This window comes from Macaca thibetana, chromosome 20 (genome assembly GCF_024542745.1).
Source record: "Macaca thibetana thibetana isolate TM-01 chromosome 20, ASM2454274v1, whole genome shotgun sequence".
Taxonomy (NCBI): Eukaryota; Metazoa; Chordata; class Mammalia; order Primates; family Cercopithecidae; genus Macaca; species Macaca thibetana.
In genome coordinates, this window is record NC_065597.1 from 8,079,032 (window position 1) to 8,105,710 (window position 26,679).

Here is a 26,679-nt window from a genome sequence, read left to right on the forward strand (position 1 = left end):
ATATATAGGAAATGGAGAGGCAGGAAAGAATTTTTAAAAAGAGAGAGAGAGGCATTGTCGGGTTTTTTTAAATTGAGGATTGAGTGAAGTGGGGGTCAGGCTGGAGTCAGACAGACCTGTTTGGAGGTCACCACGTAGTTACAGCTTCTCTGTGGGTAACTCCATTCATGGTCACTATCAAAATTAGTTGTGCTTTCACAGTATAACTAACTTTGCTGGATGTGCTTTTCGGGATTCCCTGATACCAGATTCATATTCACTGTGAAAGCCTTCTTTTAGGATGCTTCCTGGTACTCATCTCTTTATGATTATAGAAGGATGGAAAGAAGAGGCTGTCATAGGGAGCTTAAGAAATATCTAGAATCTGATGAAAGCCACACTGACACTAAGTAGAGAAGAAGCATCAGGGACAGAGAAGGCCAAATCAAATAGGGAAGGGGCTTCATGGTATACAAAAGGCTACTCTTAAAATTGATTTACTTGAAAATCCCGAGTATTTTTGTTGTTGTTATAATAGAAACTCATTGAAAACTCCTAAAATTTTCCTTTGCTGCTCAAGTGACAGAAGAACGTTCTGATAGCCATGTAACCCCGTGATCTGATAAACCCTCAATTCTAACTGAGTTGGCCCATTGTAAAGCAAGTAGCCCTGGGGTTCTGAGATCCTGGGATGTATTCCAATTTTGGTACCAGTTTTTAGTATGTCAGTGCCTTTATCTCTCAAATTGGCAGCTTGATTCACATGGTGTAATAATTTACAACTGTTTTATAAATTATTATTAGGATTAATTATATATCAAATATTCAGATATTAATATTAAAATTGTTCCCCCTTTAGAGATGAAGAGCAAAGCCAAGCCTTTAATCTCTAGGCCTTGCTTTTTCCTCTGTACCTTATCAAATAATTATTGTTTGGAATAAGAGGTTTGAAAATTAAAATTATGAAGTTAATATTAGAATATTGCATTTATAATTACCAGGTCATTAGGTCTGCAGACAAAACTATACTGTCTTCTTGTTAGAATCAAAAAATTGTGATAAACATTAAACATTTATTTTTTAGTAACACAACAATGTAAAATTTTCTCTCTCTGTCTTTCTCTCTCTCTCTCTCTCTCACACACACACACACCCCAAAACACAAATCTTAATTTTAATCTAACACACAGTATGATGTTTAATGATGAAACTCAAGAACTAATTTCCCTATTAAAGTAACAAGTAAACCAAGAGTGGTCATTACTATTGTTATGATATAGCACATACTTGAAAAGTGTCAATCTATGCAATTAGATGAAAAACAAGTATTTTAAAAGATGAAACAAATTGCCATTAATTTTTATGTAGTTATTGCTCTAGAAAACCCAGGAAAATCAGCTAAGTTTTATCACTTTGTAATAATGCCCAATAATAAATAAATTAAATAGTTATACTAAAAATACTGACTAAGAAAATAAAATTAGACCAGATTCAGTCCAGTCTGATACCTAAGAAGCTTGGAAGTCACCTCTCCATCCAAATAAAAAAACAGACAAACTAGAATATAAACAACTTTTCCTAGATTCATAAGAGAATTGAGTTTACAGGGCAAAGAGCTGTCCCCAAACTGGAGACAGACAAGTAGATACAGAGAATCGAACTTACGAGGTTAGGAACCAACAAGCAAAAACTTCCTCAGGAACCAGTGCTGGGGTAGAAAAACCTAAACTGTAATTGACAAATTGATAGAGGCCCAGCATGGAGAAATTAAAAACTCTAGGGGAACCCAGTCACAGGACCTCCCCCCCGACCCCCGCCACACACATGCACATGCACACTTTTGTAATTTTTACCTCTAGGAACTCTACCTGGTTCTCACAGTGAATATCAGAGAAAAAAATCCCTCATGCTATCAGTAGGGGGAGGAAAAAAGGAACCATTTTGAAATACACCAGAGCATTCTGTTCTTAACAAGGTCCGATCTTAGAAAAAACTTTTAAAGGAAGCCCAATCTTCTGGGATTTTATCAGAGACTAACTGACCTGAGGAAAAGAAACTTCCAACTCTAGGCCACCCCAGGTATCCTGTCCCAGCAAAGGAGCGAGAAAAATACAACTAAGGAGCACTTGTGAAGTTTACAGTTCAGAGGCACAAGCTTACTAAAAACTGAGACCCAGTCATAGGACTATGGAATGCTAGCCCTTCTTTAACTTACTATCACATTGTTAAATGCTTATTTATAGCAGTTCCTGTTACCCAGAACACCATTTCCGTTATGAAGAAAAAAATTACAAGGCATACTAAAAGGCAAAACAAAAAAATCCTACAATTTGAAGAGACAGAGAAAATATCAAAACCAGGCACACATATGTCAGAGATGTTGGAATTATCTGGCTGGAAATTTAAAACAACTGTGATTAATATGCTAAGGTCTTTAATGGATAAAGTGGACAACATTCAAGAATAGATGGGCGATGTAGCAGAGAGATGGAAATTCTAAGAAAGAGCCAAAAGAAATGCTGGAGGTTAAAACACCAACAGAAATAGAGAATGCCTTCAATGCGCTCATTAGTAGACTGGACACAACTGAGGAAAGAATCTCTGGGCTTGAGGACAGATCAATAAAAATCTCTAAAACTGTAAAGCAAAGAGACAAAAGACTGAAAAAAATAATACCCCAGAATATCCAAGAACTATGGAACTAAAAAAGGTGTAATATATATGTGATGATAATACCAGTAAGAGAAGAGAGAACTAAACAGAAGAACTATTTTAAACATTTATGACAGAATTTCTCCAAATTAATGTCAGATACCAAACTACAGGTGCAGAAAGCTCAGAGAACATCAAGTTGAATCAATGCCAAAAAGAAAGTCCCTACACCTAGTCATATCATATTCAAACTACAGAAAAATCAAGGATTTAAAAAAATGCTGAAAGAGGTCGGGAGAAAAAAACCCACCTTACCCATAGAGGAACAAAGATAAGAATTACATCCAGCTTCTCCGAAATCATGCCAGGAAAAAGAGAATAAAGTGAAATAATTAAAGTATTGAGAGAAAAAACTCACCAACCTAGAATTCTCTAACTACCAGAATTATCCTTTAAAAGTGAAGGAGAAATACTTTTTCAGACTAGCAAAAATGGAAAAAAAAAATTGTTGCCAGTAGGCCTGCCTTGTAAGAAATGTTAAAATAAGTTCTTTAGAGAACATGGGTCAGAAATCTGGATATATAGAGAGAAAGGAAGAGCGTGGAAGAAGGAATACGTGATGAAGATTATTTTTCTTATATTTTAATTGATCTAACACATAATTTGTTCACAGTAATAACTGCAACAATGTATTTGATTAGGTATGCTTATTCATATATACAGTGATGAGTCCCTTAGTGACAGGGAAGCATCCTGAGAAATGCATTGTTAGGAAATTTCCTCCTGTAAACATAGTGTACTTAGACAAACATAGATGGTTTAGCTTACTACACATACACCCTATATGGCATAGCCTAATGCTCCTAGGCTGCAATCCTATACAGTATGTTACTCTATTGAATACTGTAGGCAATTATAACACAAGAGTAAATATTTGTGTGTTGAAACATAGAAAAGATACAGTAAAAATATGGCATAAAAGATAAAAAATGGTATGCCTGTATAGGGCACTTAATATGAATGGAGTGTTTGGGACAGGAAGTGGGTGAGTCACTGAGTGACTGAACGTGCAGGCCTAGGACGTTACCTTACACTACTGTAGACTTTATAAACACTGTACACTTAGGCTACACTAAACTTATAAAAATTTATTTATTTTTTATTATACTTTAAGTTCTACAGTACATGTGCACAACATGCAGGTTTGTTACATATGTATACATGTGCCATGTTGGTGTGCTGCACCCATTAACTTGTCATTTACATTAGGCATAAATCAACCTTAAGTTTTATTATTATTATTATTTTACCTTTTAAACATTTTTGTTGGCTGAGCACAGTGGCTCACGCCTGAAATCCTAGCACTTTGGGAGGCCAAGGCGGATGGATTACCTGAAGTCAGGAGTTCGAGACCAGCCTGACCAACATGGTGAAACCCTGTCTCTACTAAAAATACCAAAAAAAAAAAAAATTAGCTGGGTGTGGTGGCGGGCGCCTGTAATCCCAGCTACCTGGGAGGCTGAGGCAGGAGAATCACTAGAACTCAGGAGGCAGAGGCTGCAGTGAGCCGAGATCGCACCACTGCACTCCAGCCTAGGCGACAGAGCGAGACTCCATCTCAAAAAAAAACCATTTTGTTAAAAACTAAGACATAAACCCACATATTAGCTTATGCCTACACAGGATCAGGATTATCAGCATCACAGTCTTCCACCTCCACATCTTGTCTCACTGCAGGGTTTTTCAGGGGTAGTAACACACATGGAGCTGTTGTCTTCTATGACAAGAAGGCCTTCTTCTGGAATACCTCCTGAAGGACCTGCCTGAAGCTGTTTTAAAGTGAACTTAATTTTGATAAATAGAATGAGTACACTCTAAAATAATGTTTAAAAGTGTAGTTGTAGTAAATACTAGATGATAGGCATTTTTCAGCTCCATTATAATCTTATTGGAACATTTTTGTATATGTGGTCTGCTGCTGTCCGAGACATTGTTATATGGTGCTGAAACACACACACATACACACACACACACACACACACACACGCTTATTTATGAGTGAAATAAGTGATAGCAATGATATAAGGAACACGAGGGAGAAATTGTGACTAATTTCTTACTATAAGGTACTTGTACTACCTGTGAAGTGGTATAGTGTTATTTGACAGCAGACTTGGATTAATTGTAAATGTATAGCTCAAACTCTAGGGCAATCCATTAAAAAATAAAAAGAAAAAAAGAAAAGCAGTACAGTGGCAGTGGTATGGTTTAAAAGGATAGAAAATAGAATCACATAAAATACTGAGTTGAAATCTCAAAAGTCAGAAAAATAATAGAAAATATTATTTAAAAATTACTTTATAATATCTTCCAAAATGTAAAGCAGCTAACTATAAACTCAATAAGAAATGCATGGTACAAAAATGAAGAAAACTACAAAGACTTCCTGATCGTAATAAAAGGAGATGGGAAAAATATTTTTAAAATTTTAGTTCTTCTTAAATTGATCCATAAATTTAAGATAAACTCAATAAGATTCACAAAAGTACCTGTCTGGCACCTGAAAAATAATTCTAAGTTATATCAGAAAGAATAAAAAAAGCAAGATCTGTAAAATAGTAATAAAATAAAAATAATGTACAGACAGCATCTGTCGGGTTTCAACATATGTATGTATAAAATTATTAAAGAAAAATGATACCAGAGTAAATAGACAAAATGGGAAGAATAGAAAGTTTAAAAAATCTAATCACAAAAAATTTAGAAGACAATAAAGATAGTGTTACAAAGCAGTTGGACATGACTAAATATTTCATAAATAATATTTTTAAAATGGCCAACTAGTGGGGGGAAAAGATATATAAGAGAAGAAGAAAAGATAGGTTAATGTTGATACCAATTTTGGGTGAAGAACACCTTGCTAAGGATAATAGTAAATAGAGAAAAACTGATACAAAAAGTGTAACATCTATACTTAAGAACACAGCAGAATCAGAATTAAAAGAACATTAAAACATTAGGAAAGTCTATGCAGAATGGATGGTGGGTCAAAGGTGAATAGCATTAATAGATGAACAGCCTTCACAAATCAATTGCAAACAGACAAATATATAATTTGAGAGGTGGGCAAAGGACATAAACAGCCAGTGTATAAGAATAAAAGAAGAACTGATTAATAATTATTAAAAACATCTGGCTTTAAGTGATGAACGTAACTGGAACCTAAAATGTTACATCTAACTTACCAAACTGTCAATGATTAAAAAGAGTAATACTAACTAGAATTGACTTGCATGTGAGAAAGTAAAACCTCACCTGTTTTACTAATGGTATTAAAAATGGTATAACATTTCTGATGAACAGTTTATTAATTAAGTAGCAATAGCTTTTGATCCAGTAATTCCACTCTAGGAATTTCGTTTATTTGTTTGTTGTTTGTTGCACTCCAGACTGTCACCCAGTCTAGACTTGATGCTTTTACTCAGCATGATATAAACCATTATCTCAAGTTTTCTATGGAAAGCAGTCACCCAATCTGGAGCGCAGTGGTGCGATCTCAGCTCACTGCAACCTCCACCTCCCGGGTTCAAGCAATTCTCTTGCCTCAGCCTCCCGAGTAGCTGGGACTACAGGCTCATGCCGGCATGCCCGGCTAATTTTTGGTATTTTAGTAGAGACGGGGTTTCACCGTATTGCCCAGACTGGTCTTAAACTCCTGAGCTCAGGCAATCCACCCGCCTCGGCCTCCCAAAGCACTCTAGGAATTTATCCTGAAAGCATAATTAGATATTTGACGAAAGTGTGGAAAACAGTGTACGTACTTACAGTCAACTGATATTATATATCCTCATAGTTGAAGTTAGAAAGACAACTTGAAAATATTTACATAAATATACTGATTTGTATCACATACTATTAAGTGAGAAAACAAGTGGACATGTATTTAACAGTTGCTTTTCTATTTCTTTTTTTCTTAAGAAAAGAAATGTATGCAAAAAAAGGATATATAAATAGCAGTGACTATTTCTGGGTAGTCTATTATCAACTTATTTTATTGTTTTAATATCATTTTTGCTGGTTTGTATTTTTCAATTTCCCTGCAAGAAATAGGTATTAATTATGTAATAGAAGCAAATTATAAACTTCTTTGCCAATATATTTTACTACAATTATTATGGCTGTGATTAAAGTGAAAATTTAAGAACCTTGTCCTCCTCTGTTCACACATTCCCTGGAATCCTAGATTAATCCATAAATTAAATTTCAGAATTTGCCTCTTCTGAGGATTGTTATTATTGACAATGAGATAAACAAAGACTTTTTGAAATGAATTTACTAGAAGAGACACGAGCTTTATATTCATTTTACCATTTGCCGTGTACAACCAACAGGGCCCTCCAAATATTTAGATTTAGTTTTTGCACTTATTGCTGTGTGACCTTGGGCAAATCACTGACCCTTCTGATGTCTCATATTCTTTCTTCATCTTAAAATTGTATAAAAATACACCACCTGCCTGCCCTGTGCAGCTGTTTGAAGAATTAGGTGAAACAATGACATGAGAAGGTTTTATAAACCAGTTAAGAGCTACATAGAGGAGAGATATGATCTCAGTCTTCTTTTTTTCTTTGCACTTTTCTCATCCATTACATATTTCTTGTGATTTAAGAGATGCCACATGCCTGATATTTTCAAAGTAAATGCATCTCAAAACCTGGGCGAACCAGCTCTTCATCTGCCCGAACAGCACCATTCCTGATATTAATAGCCCAAGATGGACTTAAATGTTGAAGAATCATCCAGTGTTCTACTTTCCTGCTGCCTGCTGAGTCGGCTTTGAAGTTCAGGCTGCAGAATGGAATAAGATAAAATGAAATAAAAAGCTTGTGTGTATTAAGATGGCTTTTCCTTTATATTTCTAAAAACGCCGAACGCTTATGCCGGAGTTTAGGCAAACACAATACTGATTATTTACATGGCATAATGGAAGTAAACACTCAAGGAGAAAGAGACTTGATGCTTTTACTCAGCATGATATAAACCATTATCTCATGTTTTCTATGGAAAGCAGTCTCAGCCGAGAAATTTGGTAACTCAGTAGGCTATTAATAGGATGTGGAATGTGATTACTCCTTTTGGATTACTTCAATATGTAATTACTTTTAGGAGCTAGTAGAAAGAAACTCTATTAAATGATAATTATAGGACTGTATTTGCTTTAAGGTTCTATAATAGCTTTAAACATGGGAGTTTTCATTAACTGTTTGCCATAGTTAATAAAGTAATTTTTCTTAAAAAGTAGCAATTTCCTGCAAAAATGGTTGCTCAACAGTGGTATTAGTCTCTTATAGGAGAGGGCAGGGGAGACGAATTGTTCCATAGATTGGCTCATCTAGGGTTATATAATCCCCTTGAAAAATATAGATGGTATCCGCAAAGTATTGTGACAAACTAAAATACTTATAACTTCCTAGAGAACAATATGTCTTAGTATAATGTTTTCAGAGGTTAACAACAACTCAATATGATTGCACAAATAAAAAGAAAACGTACAGGGCAGGTGATGGAGGCAAAGTTATCACAGCAGGGAAAGCTTAGTAAAGGTTCTGTTTATAGGTGTCCCATGATAAACAGTAATATTGCTAGGAATACAGCCCCAGGAGTTAGACCTCCAATGTCAGTTGAGAATTGCGTCAACACAGATAAAAGATTGACCACAAATATTTGAGAAGCTAGACAAAAGATGGCAGCTAAGAGTCATATGAGAACATCTGAGTTTTCTGGACAACTGAATCAATCTCTTCACTATTGTTAAAACTAAATCCATTATGCAATATATTGTTACAAGCATTTCTTTGTCAGAAAACTGATATAAGCCTAAGCTGAAAAAATACAGCCGTCTGTCAGTTCAAGGTGGAACTGGAAACAAATTTGAGAATGCAGAAAATTCTAAGAGTGAACACAGGGCTTTTCATAAATTCAAATACAGAAGTATACACATCTTAGAAAGCATTATGCAAACACGATTAGTGCCACTCTGTTCAATTCAGCTCAGTACACACTTTTCGATGTTCACTGTGTGCCCGAGTTTCCCTGTTTTAGAGAAAACTATCATTACAAAATGAATTCCTATATTACATATGTGTGTCCCATGAGGTGTGTGTGTTTCTGGTTGAGAGCTATCCATTTACGTTAGTGCTTTGCAGAATTATCTCCTTCAGAGACTTACAAGTGCACATTCACCAAAGCCAAAAAGTAACAGAAAAATCCTAGTGTAAATACAAACTTAATGCGTGCTAAGTAACATTTCTGTTTTAAAATGATGGGAATCATTAACAAATTGAATCAGGGGTTGTTTCGTAGGCTTCTTTTAAAACACATTTTTCTACATGTAACTTCCTTCACACTTCAGTTCTTAAGAGCAAGTTCATTATAGAAAGCAAGGCATTGGGAGAGAAAAGGCTATCGTAACACCTAGGACATTTTGCCTCATCATCTCATTTGGTGAGTGCTTGACTTATAAGGCCGCATAATTAAATACTCATGTAAGTTCAAGAAATAATAAAGTAAATCAAATCACAAACTCTCAAAATCCAAGTAGCATGGGGTGCACCTGTCAGGCCTCTGAGCCCAAGCCAAGCCATCGCGGGTGCAGGCGGGCTGAGAACGAAAAGAGAGTGAGCGAAGGGAGATAAGGGTGGGGCTGTTTTATAGGATTTGGGTAGGTAAAGGAAAATTGCAGTCAAAGGGGGGTTGCTCTCTGGCGGGCAGGAGTGGGGGTAACAAGGTGCTCAGTGGGGGAGCTTTTTGAGCCAGGATGAGCCAGGAAAAGGAATTTCATGAGATAATGTTATCACTTAAGGCAAGGACTGGCCATTTTCACTTCTTTTGTGGTGGAATGTCATCAGTTAAGGCTGGGCAGGGCATTTGCACTTCTTTTGTGATTCTTCAGTTACTTCAGGCCACTGGGCATATACGTGCAAGTCACAGGGGATGCGATGGCTTGGCTTGGGCTCAGAGGCCTGACAGCACCTGTCTGCTTTAATCATCAACACGGAAGGATTCAGTGGTTAAGGCTATAGCATCCGGCCTCTGAAAGCCTGGGTTTAAACCCAGCTGTAACTTCTATTTGGTTGATTGATTTGAGACAAATCATTTAATGATTCTGTGCCTCATTTTTCTCATCTATGGAATAAGGGTGACAATAATGCCTACCTATGGTGGTGTTAGGAAAATTAAGTGGACAGAGTGTGGAAAGGATCTTGGCATGGGTCGTGGAGCACAGCAACTGGTATTTATGGTACTGATGATAGCGATATCAGTAATGGGGAAAGTAATAATACTTACTAGAAAGTTTAAGATTCTTTAAGCCTGTTCTTAGTCACTGGGAGAGCAATCAACCTATGGCCTAGCACATGGCTAGCATGGATTGCATGAATATAGCAATCGGTATTCCTCCTTTCACTCCCATGTTAAATGGTGGCCTCTGTCTCTCTGTTTCCACAGGCCTGCACCATCACAAACTTAAATGGGCAATTTCGCTACCAAGTAATGCACAGAGAAAAACAGTGTGGATAAGAATAAAAAATATTTACATATATTCATCATTCCTGGCTCTTCCACCAACTTTATCTAGGGACTGCATCAGGTCTGGGACTACATAAACAAAAACATCAATTTCTAATAATCTGCAAGCCTAGACCTCGTTAACTAATGAAAGGGGAAGCAGAAATCATATTAAATTTTGCCATTTTTATAACGGACAAACAATGCTTTGTTTCATGCCGTTCAGGCAACAATTCTGCAACTACTTTTAGATATCAAGCTCTGTTCCCAGACACACTGCATTAAAACTGTGCTTGGAAGGGAAGGCCAGCTGAAAGATTAAATTGCCTTACAAAGTTGAACTAATCTCTTTTAATGCTTTACTTGATATCAATATTCATAAAGCCATCCTTCCCCCAAGGGTTTATCAACCTCTTGAAAAAAAAGATAAATGGAGTTGTTTGCATATTGACCCTGTAAGCTTCTGCTCTTAGTTTTCCCACTGCTTCATGAATATCAAAGCCAAAAAAAGTAAAATAAAATTAGACTCACTTATTCACATGCATCAAATGAGCCCATGTTTCCGAACAGAGGTGGCATTATTATTTCCGGTTTGTTCTTCAACAGGAAGACATTATAATGATTAGTGAAAATACTTGTGCTATGCAATATAAACGCCATTTGTTTTCCAGTTCTACTTCTCTGAATGCATAGGAACCTTAGTACGAACCTCGGTTGTCTCTGACTGTGAAATTTGGATTGTGAATGATTTCAGGGGGTAGGCTGAAGATAAATCTTGGTCCGTTGGCTGTGTCATCCTTGTCATCTGCACTAATTGTAACAATTGGCTGAAAGAGAAAGGTGGCCCATAAATAAATCATGCTGACTTTGGCACATCATTTATTCCAAAATTCCTGGCTGGCTAGAAAGTCTGATTTTAATTAGAGAATATAGCTTCAGAGCCAAACCATGGCTCTGAAACCTTTTTGGGCAGTGGTTGGTATCTCCAGGTGATGCTTTAAAAAACACACTCTATTTCCAAGTGCATTGCTCCTAGCCAGAAATAGAGAAAGCAGGATTACCTGGTTGGAAAGTGGCTTGGTCTGATCACTCTCACAGATGAAACCTTCATAAGGGGCAGCAAACTTGGGAGCATTATCGTTGACATCAAGGATCCTAATGGCCACTGGGACTTTGGCTTCCTGATGCCGATTGTCTGGGAAGAGAGAATGCAGACAGTCAAGAAAGGTCAAGGAGAAATACACATTCGTCCAAGCATATTCTTGGGAAAGAGTAAGCTCCAGCGACCCATTTGGACCGTGCAGGGAAAGATATTCTTGTCGCAGAATCTATGTAAGAGCAGAAGGGTGCTAAGTACAGTGGGAGAGGCATGTCTTGGAATAAATATCGATGTTAAGACCAGTAAGAGCTAAAACACTTTTCCACGTTTGCTGACTATGATGCTGAGCTTTAGTTCTAAAGGCTTATCATGGAGCCTGATCCCCAGACAGTAATCTATCAAAGTGGTTCTTAAATGTGGGAGTCCTCAGAAAAGCATTAAAACCATCTGGGAACATGTTGGAAACAAAAATTCTCAGGCCCTATCCCAGACCTACTGAATCAGAGGCTCTGGGGCAGGGTCCAGAAATCAGGCTTAATGACTGATCAGCTTGATGCATGATTAAGTTTGAGGTGTTGTCTATAGATGAACAAGAAGCCACAAACCTTGGACCTAAGGACTTTGCTTTTCTGGGTTCGGCAAAGACTAGTGACTAGATGGAGTGGGAAATCTTTTAGTGATTGTTATGAGTTTCAAACTCCTGAAGGCTGCCGGCTCTCTCACCAAGTCTATACCCAGTTCTGTCAGAAAAAGCAAAAACATTTCCCTTTGCCTATGTGTCTTCCTAGAGAGATAACCAAAAACACATTTTAAAGACTGAAAAATCTGTTTAAAACCAAAAACGTTAGTCTATCTCAGCTATTTTATTTCCCAGAATATAGAGTCTGAAGCAATAATACTTGGTAAAGCAGAATCAAAACCCTGAGAAGAATACTTACGGATTTCTGCTGCAAAGACAGTGATGTTGAGCCAGGCTGTTTCCTCTCTATCCAGAGGTTTTGTAGTTTTAATAAAACCATCCTCTGGATTAATAGTGAAAAATCTGTCGAGGTCAGTGTGACGATCGATGGAATACCTAAGCAGAATGCAAATGAGGCAATTAGACTAAGACATTCAGAGCAGCTTAATATTTGAATATTTTCTCCATACTATATTTAAAGCAAGCTTCTCAATGAATTACTTAAGCTAGATTTTCTTTCTAATCAAATTTACTTTTGAAACTTTGTACACGAATCTTTTATAGAAATAACTTTGCCACGTTGGAATTCCTTATTCAGTACAATGAATGAAAGGGTTGTTTAGCATATTTGATTGAGAAGTATAATAACGTGATGCATATTTCTCCACATTTACTACAATCACCCATCTTCTGAATATTTATGGAACTGCATTTGGAAAGTGAGTTTGCCTTGCTCCCAAACTACTCAGAAAGTCACAAATGTATCAAAACTTTGCCAGATTTTTGCATATGAAATATTAAATACGTTCAAGTGTATTTAAATTTATCAAGATCATGTACAGACCTAAAAATCAGTTTGTCTTTATTTAAAGAAAAATGCAGCCTGGTGCAGTGGCTTACTCCTGTAATCCCAGCACTTTGGGAGGCCAAGGTGGGTGGATCATTTGAGGCCAGGAGTTCAAGACCAGCCTGGCCAACATGGCGAAATCCCATCTCTACTGAAAAACGTACAAAAACTAGCTGGGGATGGAGGCACACACCTATAATCCCAGTTACTTTGGAGGCTGAAGCATGAGAATCTCTTGAACCCGGGAAGTGGAGGCTGCAGTGAGCTGAGATCACACCACTGCACTCCAGCCTGGGTGACAGAGCGAGACTCTGTCTCAAAAAAAAAAAAAAAAAAAGAAAAAAGAAAAAAGAAAAAAAAGAAAAGAAAAGAAAAAAGAAAATGTTAACTATATTTTAGTAAATCTGTTTAGTTTATTTAGTTTCAGGGGTTCTCAGTTAGCTTGGCTCTGAATTCCAGTATGCAATGTACAAAGTAAGCTTGGCCATTTACTAATAGGGCATTTTCCCATATTTTAATGACTCCAGGCTGTGCATAATAGTTCATTTTAATGACTCCAGGCTGTGCATAAAATTTTAGTCACTCCCGCCCACTAAGTTAACTTTTTACTAATAAAGGATAAAAAAAGTCACATAATATTATTGGGCTGTATTTATGGCAAAGTGAGGTGGCAGACAGAGGAAGAATGGCTTTTGCTAGGTTGTAGTAAGGTAAAGTAACTTGCCCAGGATACAGTCTTGTTGTAATGGGTCTGCTGAACTCCAAAGCCTCTTCCCTTACCACTCCCTTAGACTAACTCCCAAACAATAATGGGTTACGTTAATTCAGGTAGTATGCTGACCTTCATAAATGGGTGATTTTCTGCTCTTAGAGGTCTAAGCTATGATTTCCAAAAATTTACAAAATGAGTATGTCAGAAGGCCTTCAGTGGTGGTCAAAAATCAAAGAATAATTAGAGATAGCAGAGACTATGAATATCAGAAGGTTTAATCGCCTAGATTTACAAATGATGAAATTTACAAATGGCCTATGTCCAGTTTCTGGAAGAGACAATATTGGAAGTCAGATCTTCTAATCCCAGATCATGTTGTTTTCAGGAAAGAGGGACCCCCACTGAGCGGCAGTTCACAGTATATAAACATGAGCTCATTCACGATGTCACTTAACTTCACAGCTCCCCATAAAAATGGAATGATGAGTCCCTGGCACAGTGACAAAACCAAAGATATTCACACACCTCCTCAATGTCAGGAGATGCTCAGTAACTGAGCCCTCAGCAGATAACACTATGCGGAAAGGAGTCAAATAATCAAAGACTTTTTTTCCTTCCATGAGGGAGCTCACTATTTAGTTGGCATGACAACACACATGTGGGAAAAAAGATCATTAATAATTCAAGGCATTATTCCACAGAAATGAAGGGTATGAGTTTTGGGTTTTGGAAGTCCTAAGTACAACTTCATAATTGGCTACACATAAGCTAGATGATAATGGAAAAGCCATTTAAGTTCTTTGAGCCTTAGCATGTTTATCTTCTAAAATGGAATTAATATATATATATTTTTTCCAAATAGAATCTCACTATGTTTCCCCAGCTTGTCTTGAACTGCTGGGCTCAAGTCATCCTCCTGCCTCAGCCTCCTGGGTAGCTGGGATTGCAGGAACCTGGCTGAACTGGAATATTAATAGTACCTAACTCTTTTGTTATCTGTGAGAATTCAATAAAATAATAAATGTTTAAGATACATAATGTAGTGACTCACACATATAAGCAGTGCAACCAACAATAACTGCTATTGTTTTTGTTGTTGATGCTGCTGTTACACACTGAGAACAGACTGTGGAAGCTCTCATATGTAAGAGCATGACCTTCATCCTATAGCCAGTGAGAAATCATGGAATGCTTTGAGCAGAGAAGCATATAAATGGATACAAGCTCTCAAGGAGATCAAAAACATATGATGGGCAAGATGGTCTGAGGAAGAGAGAGTAGAAGAAGGAGCAGAGGAAACTTAAGGATTTGGTGCCGTTTTTAAATACATGAGGTGATGAGAGTGAAGTACAGGGGTGACAGAGGAAATGGAATCCTAAATGATGACGAAAGCCCCAGTAGGATTTAGTGGATATTTGGGCATCTAGGGGAGGCTGAGAGAGTCCCAGGTAGCTTCTCACCTGAATGTCTGAGAGAGGGAGATTAAAGGACATCGAAAAAGAAAATATTTGCTATTGTGAATAGTGCTGTGATGAACAGTTGAGTGCTTGTGTCTTTTTATTTTCCTCTGGATATATATTTTTACATAAATATCTATAAAATTGATTTTCCTTTGGATATATGTCCTGTAATGAGACAGGATCAAGCATATCCCCAACCTCAGCACTACACAATATAACCATTAACAAACCTACACATATACCCCCGAATCAAAAATAAATGTTGAAATTATTTAAAAAATTAAAAAGAAAAAAGAAAAAAAAAGTCAATTACCAGGGAGGAAAGGTTGACATTTAATTAAGGATATGTCAAAATGCTCAGAGAGCAAAGACTCAACTCTATTGTAGGCTTCAGGAAGTCAAGGGTGGAAACAGCTGTTTTTGTTTTAAAGTATGTCACAATAATTATAAAATCAAAAATATATCTTGGATAAATGAGTAAGCCAGTGAAAGAAAAAGCAAATGGGTGAAAGTACACAACAGACAGTATCATAAATGCAGAATTAGAGTCGGGGAGAAAGATCAGCCTAGGGGCAGGAAATCTGAAGCATCAACTTAGGTCAATTACCACTTGGGTAAAACCCTATAGGTGAGTGGACACAGAGAGAGAAAGGACCAAGTCAATGCCTGGACAGGGATCAAAGACTAGTGAAGACATCAGGTACAGTGTTATCTGAGGCATAAGAGGTTAGTGCCAAGAAAACTAAAGGGAGAGAATATTTTAGAAAGGGAATTGTAAACAAAAATGTGTCTAATGCTACAATCTGAGAAAAAAAGATCTGCAGAATGTCCAAAAAGTTAAGAGTTAGGGTGATATTGCAAGGCCTCCATTATATGTCCAAGGACACAAATTTCCACAAAGGTGAAGAGAAACAACCAGGAAATTAGGTAGGGAGGATAAAAGACCCATTAGATAAAAAGTTTTGAGGCCTGGCGCAATGGTTCATGCCTATAATCCCAGCACTTTGGGAGGCCAAGGAGGGTGGATCACCAGAGGTTGGGAGTTTGAGATCAGCCTGGCTAACATGGTGAAACCTGTCTCTACTAAATATACAAAATTAGCTGGCCATGGTGGCACATGCCTGCAACCCCAGCTACTTGCTTGAACCCGGGAGGCAGAGGCTGCAGTGAGCTGGGATCACACCACTGCACTCCAGCCTGGGTAACAGAGTGAGACTCGGTCTCCAAAAACCAACCAACCAACCAACCAACAAACAAGCAAACAAAAAAGTTTTGAACAGACTAGGTGCAATGGTTCATGCCTGAAATCCCAGCATTTTGGGAGGCTGAGCCAGGAGGATCACTTAAGCCCAGGAGTTTGAGACCAGCATGGGCAACATAGTGAGAACCCCCTCTCTACAAAAACAAAACAAAACAAAAAATTAGGCAGGCACAGTGGCATGCACCTGCTGTCCCAGTTACTTGGGAGGCTGATGTGGGAGGATCACCTGAGCCTAGGGAGCTCAAGTCTGTAGTGAGCCATGATGACGCCACTGCACTCCAGGCTGGGTGAAAGAGTGAGACCCTGTCTCAAAAACAAACAAAAAAGCTTTGAATATTCTCCTATAATTTGTCTGACATTTCTAAAGAACAAAGACCTAAGTAGGTAGAAGTAGGGGGTTGGTTCGAGTGTGGTATTGAGCACCTTGGATAATTATAGACATGGAAATTGCCTACATGCACAGAACAGCTACCATTTGAAAACATGACCCAAATAACCAATTGCAGATGTGAATCCTTGGAGACAATGAGGTGCAGAGCAAATGAGTAAGTGTTTTTACGTCACAGTCACTGCTCTTCTAAAAAGTTTATAATGCACCTCGATATTCTAGGCCAAAGATAACTCATTTAAAATTCACACTGTGAAGATTTTTAAGTAGTTTAAAGGTGTTAGAAGGGTCCATAGTCATTATTTAATGTATCTTTCTGCACGAAGAGAATATAGTAATCAAACCTTCTTGGGAAATCTTTCCATTAGTGGCTGCTGGGTTAAAGTAAAAAGCTCAAAATGAACTCAAGACAGATCTGGGCTAAAATCCAATGTTCGACACTGACCGTCCATGCGATTTTAGAGAAGTCCCATCATTGCTCCGAGCCTCAGTCTTCCCACCTATTCAATTCTAGAGAAGCCATAGCCGCAAAGGATGTCAGTGAGAACTGACTGAAATAAGTTTGTAAAACCTGTTGTACGAGGCTGAAAAGATGCTCAGTAAATATTAATTATCTCTCTTTTCCTCAGAAGAATCAATGTTCAAAGATCCAAAAGCAACCCAACATCACTTAGAGTTGGGAATTCCTTCTTCCCTGCCACTATTTTCTTTGATATAAATGGACAAACTCCATTGTCCATGTAATTTGTTTTCATATTTAGATCCATTTACTTTTTCTTAAGTGTCTGCCTCCTTAAGTATACTGGGAACCCCCAGTGTGTGCTCAATGAAGATTTGTCAGATAAATGTGTGAATAAGATGTCATCACTGCTATCACGCTTCCTGTTTTACACTCAAAAACTGTGAGCTTGACCTTCTAAGCCAAATCAGGAGTTATTTTATTTATTTACTCAATAAATATTTGCTAGACATCGACTTTGGGCCATGTACTCTGTTTGGTGGAAGGTGCAGTGATGATCTAGAACAGGGGTCAGCAAACATGTTCTGCAAAGGGCCAGCCAGCAAATGCTTAGCTTGTGCGGGAATTAGAATCCCTGTCTCAACTACTCAACTCTGCCCTTGCAGCAGGAAAGAAGACGTAGGTAATATGCAAACAAATGATGTGACTGTCTTCCCATATAACATTATCTACAAAAATAGGTGGTGAGAAAAAAGATGAAGAATTCACAGTTTCTGATTTCAAAACATAGTACAAAGTTATGGTGATGAAGGCTATGTGGTACTGCCGTATGGATAGACATATAATTAATGGAATGTAATCAAGAGTACAGAAGCAAACCTGGTTTCTATGACTACGAATGGTCAATTTTCAACATGAATGCCAAGACCATTCAATTAAGAAAAAATAGTCTTTTCAACAAATAGTGCTGGAATAATTGGATACACACATGCAAAATAATAAAGTTGGACCCCTTCCTGACAACATATATAAAAGTATGCTCACAATTGATAAAAATCTAAATGTGAAAGCTAAAACCATAAAGTTTATTTTTTTAAAAATGTGTAAATCATTCATGACTTTAGATTAGACAATTATTTCATTATAGACATTTAAAAGAAAAAGAATAGACCCACTGGAATTCATAAAAATTAAAACCTTTTGTGCCTCAAATGACACTATTAAGAAATGGAAAAGATATCCCATGGAATGAGAAAAAAAATTTCAAATCATACATCTAATAAGTTCCTACCATTCAGAATATGTAAACAGCTCTTACAACTCAACAATAAAAAAAAAATCCAATTATGAAATGGGCAAAATACTTGAATAGATATTTATCCTAAGAAGATATCTATTCAAGTATTTTGCCCATTTCATAATTGGATTTTTTATGGCTAATAAGCACATAAAAAGAGGCTCAGGCCAGGTGCAGTGGCTCATGCGTGTAATCCCAGCACTTTGGAAGGCAGAGGTGGGTGGATCACTTGAGGCCAGGAATTTGAGATCAGCGTGACCACCATGGCAAAATCCTGTCTCTATTAAAAAATAAAAAAATAGCTGGGCCTGGTGGTGCACACCTGTAGTCCCAGCTACTTGGGAGGTTGAAGTACAAGACTCACTTGAGCCTGGGAAGCATACATGGGACTGAGCTGAGATCGTGCCACTGCACTCCAGCCTGGGCGACAGAGAGAGACTATGTCTCAATAGTAAATAAATAAATAAATGAGTAAATATATAAATAAATAAATAAAAGATGCTTGATATCACTAGTCACTACGGAAATACAAATCAAAACTATAATGACATATCATTTCACACCCATTATGATAGCTATAATCAAAAAAGGCAAAAAAGTGTCGGTGAGAATATGGAGAAATTAGAATTCTCATATATTATTGATAACAAAGTAAAATGGTACAGCTACTGTGGAAAACACTTTGGCAGCTCCTCAGAAAGTTAAACACAGAGTTACCATATAATCCAGCAATTTCACTCCTAGGTATATGCCCAGGAAAGACGAAAACATGTTTAGGCTAAGACATGTCCAGGAATATTCAGCATTATCTGTCACAGCCAAGATTGGAAGCAACTCAAACATGCATCCAAATGATAAATGAGCAAATAAAATGTGGTGCACCCATACAATGAAAAATTACTCAGCAATAAAAGGAAATGAATTAGTGATGCACTCTGCAACATGAATGAACCTCAAAATCATTATGCTACATGCAAAAGTTCAGTTACATAAAACCACATGTTGTATTATTCCATTTATATGAAAGGTCCAGAATGGGCAAACATACAGACAAAGAATAAGTTAGTTGTTACAGGAGACTGGGAAGAAGGAGAAACAGGGAGTGACTGCTAATGGACATGGGATTTCTTTGGCGGGGAGAACAATAAAAATATTCTGGAATTAGACAGTGGTAATGGTGGAACATCTTCATGAAATATACTAAAAACCAACACATTGTACAAGTTGAACAGGTAAAGTTCATGCTTCATGATATGTAAATTTTTTTCACCACAGAAAAAATAAAAGAGAGAGAGAAAAGCAAATGGCAGCCAGGTTTGGCCTATGGGCTATAGTTTGTCAAGGCCTAAACTACACAGACATCGAGCTCTTTAAGACTCTCCTCTAGTGAGGACATTTCATAACCTAAGTGTCCCTGTGATGTAGCCTGGCGGGTGAGCTAGAGAGGAGCTAGTGGAAGGACATCCGATACATCTCTAGGGAGCCCTGGAAGAATTCCTACAGGAGATAACACCTAAGTGGAGATAGAGAAAATGAGTCCAATGTGGCAACTTGGAAACGCAAGTGCTACCAGCTAGAAGGAGGAACATGTCAAGTCCAGGGATTAGGGGAGAGCAGGAGAGCTTCAAAGAATGAGATGGAGGTAGAGGGGTGCAAAGAAACTTTTTAAACTGAGTGAATGAGGTTAGATTATTTTGAAAAGGGAGACAACAGGGAACCATTTAATCATTAACTTTTTTCTTGTGTTTTAACTAAGGTAAGATGTGATGTTTGAATGTGCATTGTATGAGGGTCGCTCTGGCTGCAGAGTCAGGATTCACGCGGAGAAGTAAATGAAAGACTGAGGGCTGGGAGACCCTGTGGAGGTACATAAAGAAATCCAAGCAAGAAGGAAATGAGGGGAGTGGCTGTGGGAAAAAAAGAAACCCCGGCTAGAATCCGGTCCAGGGGAAGTTCCAAGGCACTATCAACTTCCACTCTATAAATGTGTGATTCAAGCCCCTTCTCCACCTCCTTCTCATCACCCTCTCATCTTCACCATTAGCTTCATCAGTCATTACCTCAGGATGAAGAGGAGAGCGGAGAAGCAGAGCTCTGGATCACATTTCCTTTTTTTTTTTTTTTTTTTTTTTTTTTTTTTGAGACAGGGTCTCACTCTGTCACCCGGGCTAGAATGCAGTGGCTTGATCTAGGCTTACTGCAACCTCTGCCTCCCGAATTCAAGTGACTGTCCTACCTAAGCCTCCCAAGGGGCTGTAATTACAGGTGCACACCACCATGCGCAGCTAAATTTTGTATTTTCAGTAGAGGCAGGGTTTCACCACATTATCAAGGCTGGACTCGAACTCCTGACCTGAGGTGATCCACCTGCCTTAGCCTTCCCAAAATGAAGGGATTACAGATGTGAGCCACGGTGCCAAGCCACAGTTCTGGATCACATTTTTTGTCACAAAAAAGTATTCATAATAATAAAAGCACCCGAAATGTATTTGGACACTTTACTACTCTTACAAAGTATTCAGCAGCAGTTAGACAGAGCTGACTTTCCTTGCCTCCTGCTCAGTGGCTGCATCATTCCAGGAAAGTCACTTTGTCTTGCAGTGCCTCCAGTTTCCTCTCATTTGAAGGAATAACAATTTATGTATCAATTAAGTTGAGGGGATTGATTAGATCACATAGCTAACCTCCTCACAGAGTAACCGGAGAATGGGAAGGTATTTAATAAATTGCAATTACTATAATTATTTCACAATAATTATTTATACTTCCCCACAGTCCCCTGAGGCAGACAGGCCCAGCTCAGGGCTCCGTCACTTAGCACGTCTGGGGGAATCTGCTCCAGAGCAAAGTCATGGAGCTTGAACAATCTTATCCAAAAAGTCAGGAACAGAGGTGAAGGAGAGCTCATGTCTTCTAAATCGTAATCTTGTTTACATTCTATTGAACCTGATAAACTTGGACCCTTTTTGAAATTGAAGCACGTGGTCCCTACAGGGCTTTTCCAGAACCTCTTGACTTTAAAATTCCCCATCCAAGCTCTTAAAGTAAATCCGTCTGTACCTTATTGGGCTGTTGGCAGCATCAGGGTCTTTGGCATGCACTCTCCCAACCACGGTGCCAGCAGCTGCATTTTCTTGGACTTCATGGATGTAACTTGGGGCCAAGAACATAGGGGGCTCATCAGCATCTTCTACTGCGATCTTGACGGTCACAGTGTCCTTGAAGGGGCCATTGCTGATAAACTTCGGGTCGATGTGCACGTTGGCTGCCTCCACCTTCAAGCTATAGGCTCGTTTGGTTTCAAAATCTACAGGCTGGCAAGAATGAAGAGAAGATTGACAACCAATTCCTTGAAAGAATAATGGAAGAGAAAGACCTGACTGTTTTATAGGGAAGAGTGAATAGTTCCTCAAAGGGAGAAAATCAGAGTCTACTCAATATCAAATTTCCTGAGCCATTTGGTCAGAAAAATCACACAAATCAATTGCTGAAACTTAGAATGTGCCTAATGGGTCATTCTAAGAGCACGACAGACACAGAAAGACCATGTCATCTAAAGTGAACCTTATTCTATATAGCAACACTAGTGTTGCCCAAATAAGTCACTAAGAATTACCTAAGGAGGGGAATTAAAACACTACAAAAATACATTTGGTACCTCATTCCGAAAAGTAAGAATCTTGGTAACAAAAATACCCACTGAATTTCAGCCAAAAACCATGTCCTTTTTGATGACTGGTTCATACCTCTCCCACCTGCAACCATCCAGCTTGATCATATTGAAAGCTTCATGTTGAAAGTTTCTGACCACGTTCTCTTTCCCAATGTCTGAGACTCTTACCAGCAGTGGCCCATAAGATGACATATGGTTTATAGGTAATTTGATAGGTGAGGTTGTCAAATGATATTAACTTACATACTGAGATAATTATTTATTTTCCAAGTCTTTAAATCCTTGACACACCAAGTAGAACACCGTTTTAACATATCTGCTCTGTTTCGCAATCTCTTTTGTGAGTTATTATGATACAACTCTAGCTAGAATGTAATGGCATCGTTTTGGTTTGATTGCATTTATTTTTAAGTTACCTTCTATTTTTGGCAAGTGACAAGATAATGAGGGAAATGTTTCCTTTTTTAAAATGCTTCCTTTTTTTAAAAAAAAAGAATGCATATATATTAAAGATGGTCTATTTAAAAAAAAAATGTAAGCAGTAAAATTTTACACGAATATGAAAGAAAAAATGAGTCGTAGCATTTGAATGGCTGTAGTTATAGGGAAATTGATGGTAAACACTGCTTAATTTTGAATGAGAGGAGTTACAGTGAATCAGTCAGCAAAGGATGGAAAGTAACATTGTAGCAGAGAAACAAGCCCTGCTGCCTAGGAAACAACTTTCTAATTAGTGCTCTGGATGTTGCTGAACTACCAAATGTTTAGAAAGAGTTTCATCTTCTAAGGCGAGCATCTGCCTGCCATGCTGTTGTCATTTGCCTGGCAAATGCTTATTCTGAATGGGCATACAGTCACGGGGCTGATTCCTGATCTAATTTTGCAGTACTCCACACTAAGGCTGATGATCCCAGTTTCAACAGGGTTAAACATGTTCAATATCCTTGATACTTTTTCTATCATCTTCCTACCTCCCTCTTCCCAGAGTCAGGAAACACTACCTTTTTCTAAATCTAAATCTGCCCCCAGCCTTTCCATCATCCTGGGACTCAGCAGTTCCCTTCTCCTTGGCTAGGTTACTGAGCAGCAGAAAGGAAAGATATTTATAGACTGAACATACGAGATTGCTGCAACTTCTAAAAAATGCCTTCAATCATTAGATAGCATTAAACACTGGAATATGATAGTTCTGAGATTGGGTAATTTATAATCAGAAAAGAGGAAATTTTCTAATATCAGATAGTCTGTTGATCTTACTACAGCAGAATCTTTTGTACTTGGTTTAGGCATGTGCCTGAGGACCTGGAGCCATTTTCCCACTGGGAAGCCTTGTTGGTGTTGAGGACAATATCCTCATGTTGCAGTTTCACATCCCAAGCTAGGCTCTCCAGCCCTTTGCAGAGGTTTATGTGGGATGGCCTTTCCCAGTTTGGCGAGATTCCAAGTCTGGTAGTCAGTTCAAGCCTCATTGCCTTGTGAAGTCCCCTCAACAGCCCCAGATAGATTCGTGTGGCCCCCTAGTGACCCTTTGGCAGCCCTTCATTTCCCTCCCCAGCGAGGTGGGGGTGGGAGTGGAATGGAGGAGAGCATCCCTAAGAAGTCTACTGAGTCTTACTGCTCTTTGCTGATCTTTGTCGCACAGGACGCAAGAATGACTGTACCAAGTGGTCATACGCATCCATTATTTTGACTGAATGAGGAGTGGGGTTGATAGATGCTTAACATTTAGACATTTGCCTATAATTTATTCCCTTCCTCCCTCCAAAAAAGATGTGAGGTAGTTTCCCATGTGAACATTTATATCCATGTTATGAGTAGTTGAAATAAAGCTAAATGAGGCAACACATTGCATAAACCATAAAAATCTTAATACCCCCTAGTTTACTAATCCCACCTCTGAAAATCTTCCCTGAGGGATTAATTCAACAGAAAACCAAAACAAACAATATTCAAAAATGCATGATATTTGTTAGATATAATAGAAGGTTATATCTAATCTGTGGAAATACACACACAAAACACGAAATCCAACTGTGAGGTTTTATTAAGGAAATAATGATTCGTCAATAGGATGGGATGTTATGTAGTCATTAAAAATGATTATGTACATTATATAACAGCATGTAAAATGTTTATGATGTGACATTAAGTTAACAAATCAGATCACCCTCTGATTGCAACCGTGTTAAATGTTACGTATCCACATCTATATATGTGCGGACAAAGAAAATAAAGAAAAATCAAACATAAAAAGTGTTTTATTAAAACAGGGAATATTAAAAATGCCTTATAATTCTGCTCTGACACTGCTTTACAAGCAGTTTATTTGGTTGAAAATAAATAGCTCAGACACTGTGCGGTGATTTCTCTGAGATAGATGGGATTCCCATTCAGCCAAAGATGCTGCGTGAACAGTTCGGATTTTCCCCTCCAAGTCCACGAAGCCACCTAAAACCTCACCTTTATTTGACCCCAGTTCTTCCTCAGCTAACCACATAGAGACTGTCTAAATACCCCAAGGGTAGTTTCTCTCTCCACTATTCACCATTAAACTAAGAGAGTCAGAACGCAAGAGGGATTTATTGCTTTCTAAAATATTCAATAAATGAATGATTCTATCTAGTAATTATTTCTTGGATTCTTCTCCTTCACTACCGTCTCAATACCTCGTCTACCTTCTTCAATTCTTTGTAATGTCCCCCTTGAATTTTAACAAGTTTGTTCATTGGCTTTACTGTATCTATCTTAAGACTCTCAAGATTGAAGGTATTGCAGCTTCTTAAATGTGTCCTGTTTCCATTGATACTAGCCTTTCATGAGTTATTTTTTTCTGCCTTTTCTGTCCTTAACTATCCAGCAAATTCCTCCTCATCTATCAAGACTCAGCTTGAGAACTGCCCCCCCAAGAAGTCATTCATGACCCACGTTCATAGGTCTTATCACACTATTGCAGGTAATTTTCAACTGGGGAGTGATTTTGCTCCCAGTTACTCCAGGGATGTTAGGCAATGTCTAGAGTAATTATTTTTATTATTATTATCAGGACATTGGGGTGGGGTAGAGCATGTGCTTAATGACCTTTATTGAGGGGAAGCCTGGGATACTAGATATTACCAAGTATCCTACAATGCACAGAACAGCCTCCTACAATAAAGAATTATCCAGCCCAAGACGTCAACACCACTAAGGCTGAGAAGACTCTCAGTTTTAATTATTGTTTCACTTCACTGTCCTGTTAAATTGTGAACTCCCCGTGGTCAGGACTCTGTCTCTTCAACTTTAGATTTCCAGCCTCTGGCAAAGGGCCTGCCTGACAAATAATAAGAACTCAATAACTCTTGGTGGAAAAATGGGTGAATAAATTAGGAAATAAATAAAAATACTAAGCTAAAAAAGACTTTAAAATGCAGAAATAGTGCCATAATGTCTCTATAGACTTTTATGGTATTAAATTGCATGTAACGACTTTCACAAGGAGTCATATTTTTACTCTGTTAAATTCATCTATAATTTTTCTTTTTTTTCCCCGGCGGACATTTGGAACTTTGTGCTACAAGTTTGAGCAAATGTTCTTTTACAAATGAAATAACATCTTACACTGTTTAAAACCTAAACGTCAGTGTTTTATAGAAGATTATTCCTTTGCCTAGAATAAACACACTGAATTGGAGGCAAATGTGCAAATTAATCATATGCAGAGAGCTCATTTGCGATGTGTGAGTTCCATGGGGGTGATTTAAATGTTTCAGGATTTCAGAGATACAGTGTGTGTTTATGCCCTGAAAACACTGAAAACAGGTGACAACCTTAGCATAACCAACTACCCAATTACATGAACAGCAAAGGATGGGAGGCAGGCATCTTTGATGTCAATGTTCATATGTCAGTGTCAAGCAGAAGAGATAGTAATATTAATTAACGAAGTAAGTTGACAGCTCTAGGCAACACACAATTCGCACAGCTACTTTTCCAGAGGAGAAACCGGAATTAGTGATGACTACCCTGGCTCCCTGTGGTTGATAATTAGGCTTCCTCGGTCCTACCATTCATCCATTAATGTAGACTTTTCCAAGTATCCAAATTTCACCCCAATTTCCATATCCTTCATTTTCTTTATTTTTTTTTATAACAGTCACTCCCTACCTTCTCATTGTTTTGTGCCCCGTAATATTTTCCCCAACCCCAACACACTTTAAAATGTTGTAAAAGGCCAGCTTCTTAGCACAGGTCACTCCTTGCTCCCCCACCTGAAAGATTCCTTTCAGGACCAGTCTTCCCCCACTGGTCCATCCTTGCCTCCTCTTTAGCTACTGACCTCTTTATTGATTCTTCAAATTAACTTTCTATCAGTGTTACAGTCCAATCTTTTCCACCACACTAAGGAGTTTAATATGCATGCTACAAAACCAAGTTGAAAATGAATGCTTGATTAAAACCAAGGTAATCCCATCCTCCAATTCTGATTTAATGCTCCATACACTTTCATGATGGAGAAGTGTTGATTTCTCAACTGGTAAATCACGGGGGGAAACCATTTTAGAATGTATGGGAACTATTTCTCCACTTGGAAGTGAATCTTATCTGGCTCTCCTTTACAAACACTTTC

The 26,679-nt window shown here is 38.0% G+C and overlaps 1 protein-coding gene across 3 annotated transcripts in view; it reads right to left on the minus strand.

Annotated features, from left to right (window-relative positions):
- The window catches only part of CDH11 (cadherin 11), a 179,081-nt gene that overhangs the window by 11,590 nt on the left and 140,812 nt on the right, over positions 1-26,679 (minus strand). For all 3 annotated transcript variants that reach the window (XM_050774864.1, XM_050774865.1, XM_050774866.1), the window contains 4 exons: positions 21,461-21,714; positions 12,235-12,371; positions 11,259-11,392; positions 10,907-11,024 (listed from right to left, as the gene is read on the minus strand). In XM_050774864.1, the coding sequence (XP_050630821.1) occupies positions 10,907-11,024; positions 11,259-11,392; positions 12,235-12,371; positions 21,461-21,714 (643 nt within the window). The remainder of the gene's footprint in view (positions 1-10,906; positions 11,025-11,258; positions 11,393-12,234; positions 12,372-21,460; positions 21,715-26,679) is intronic.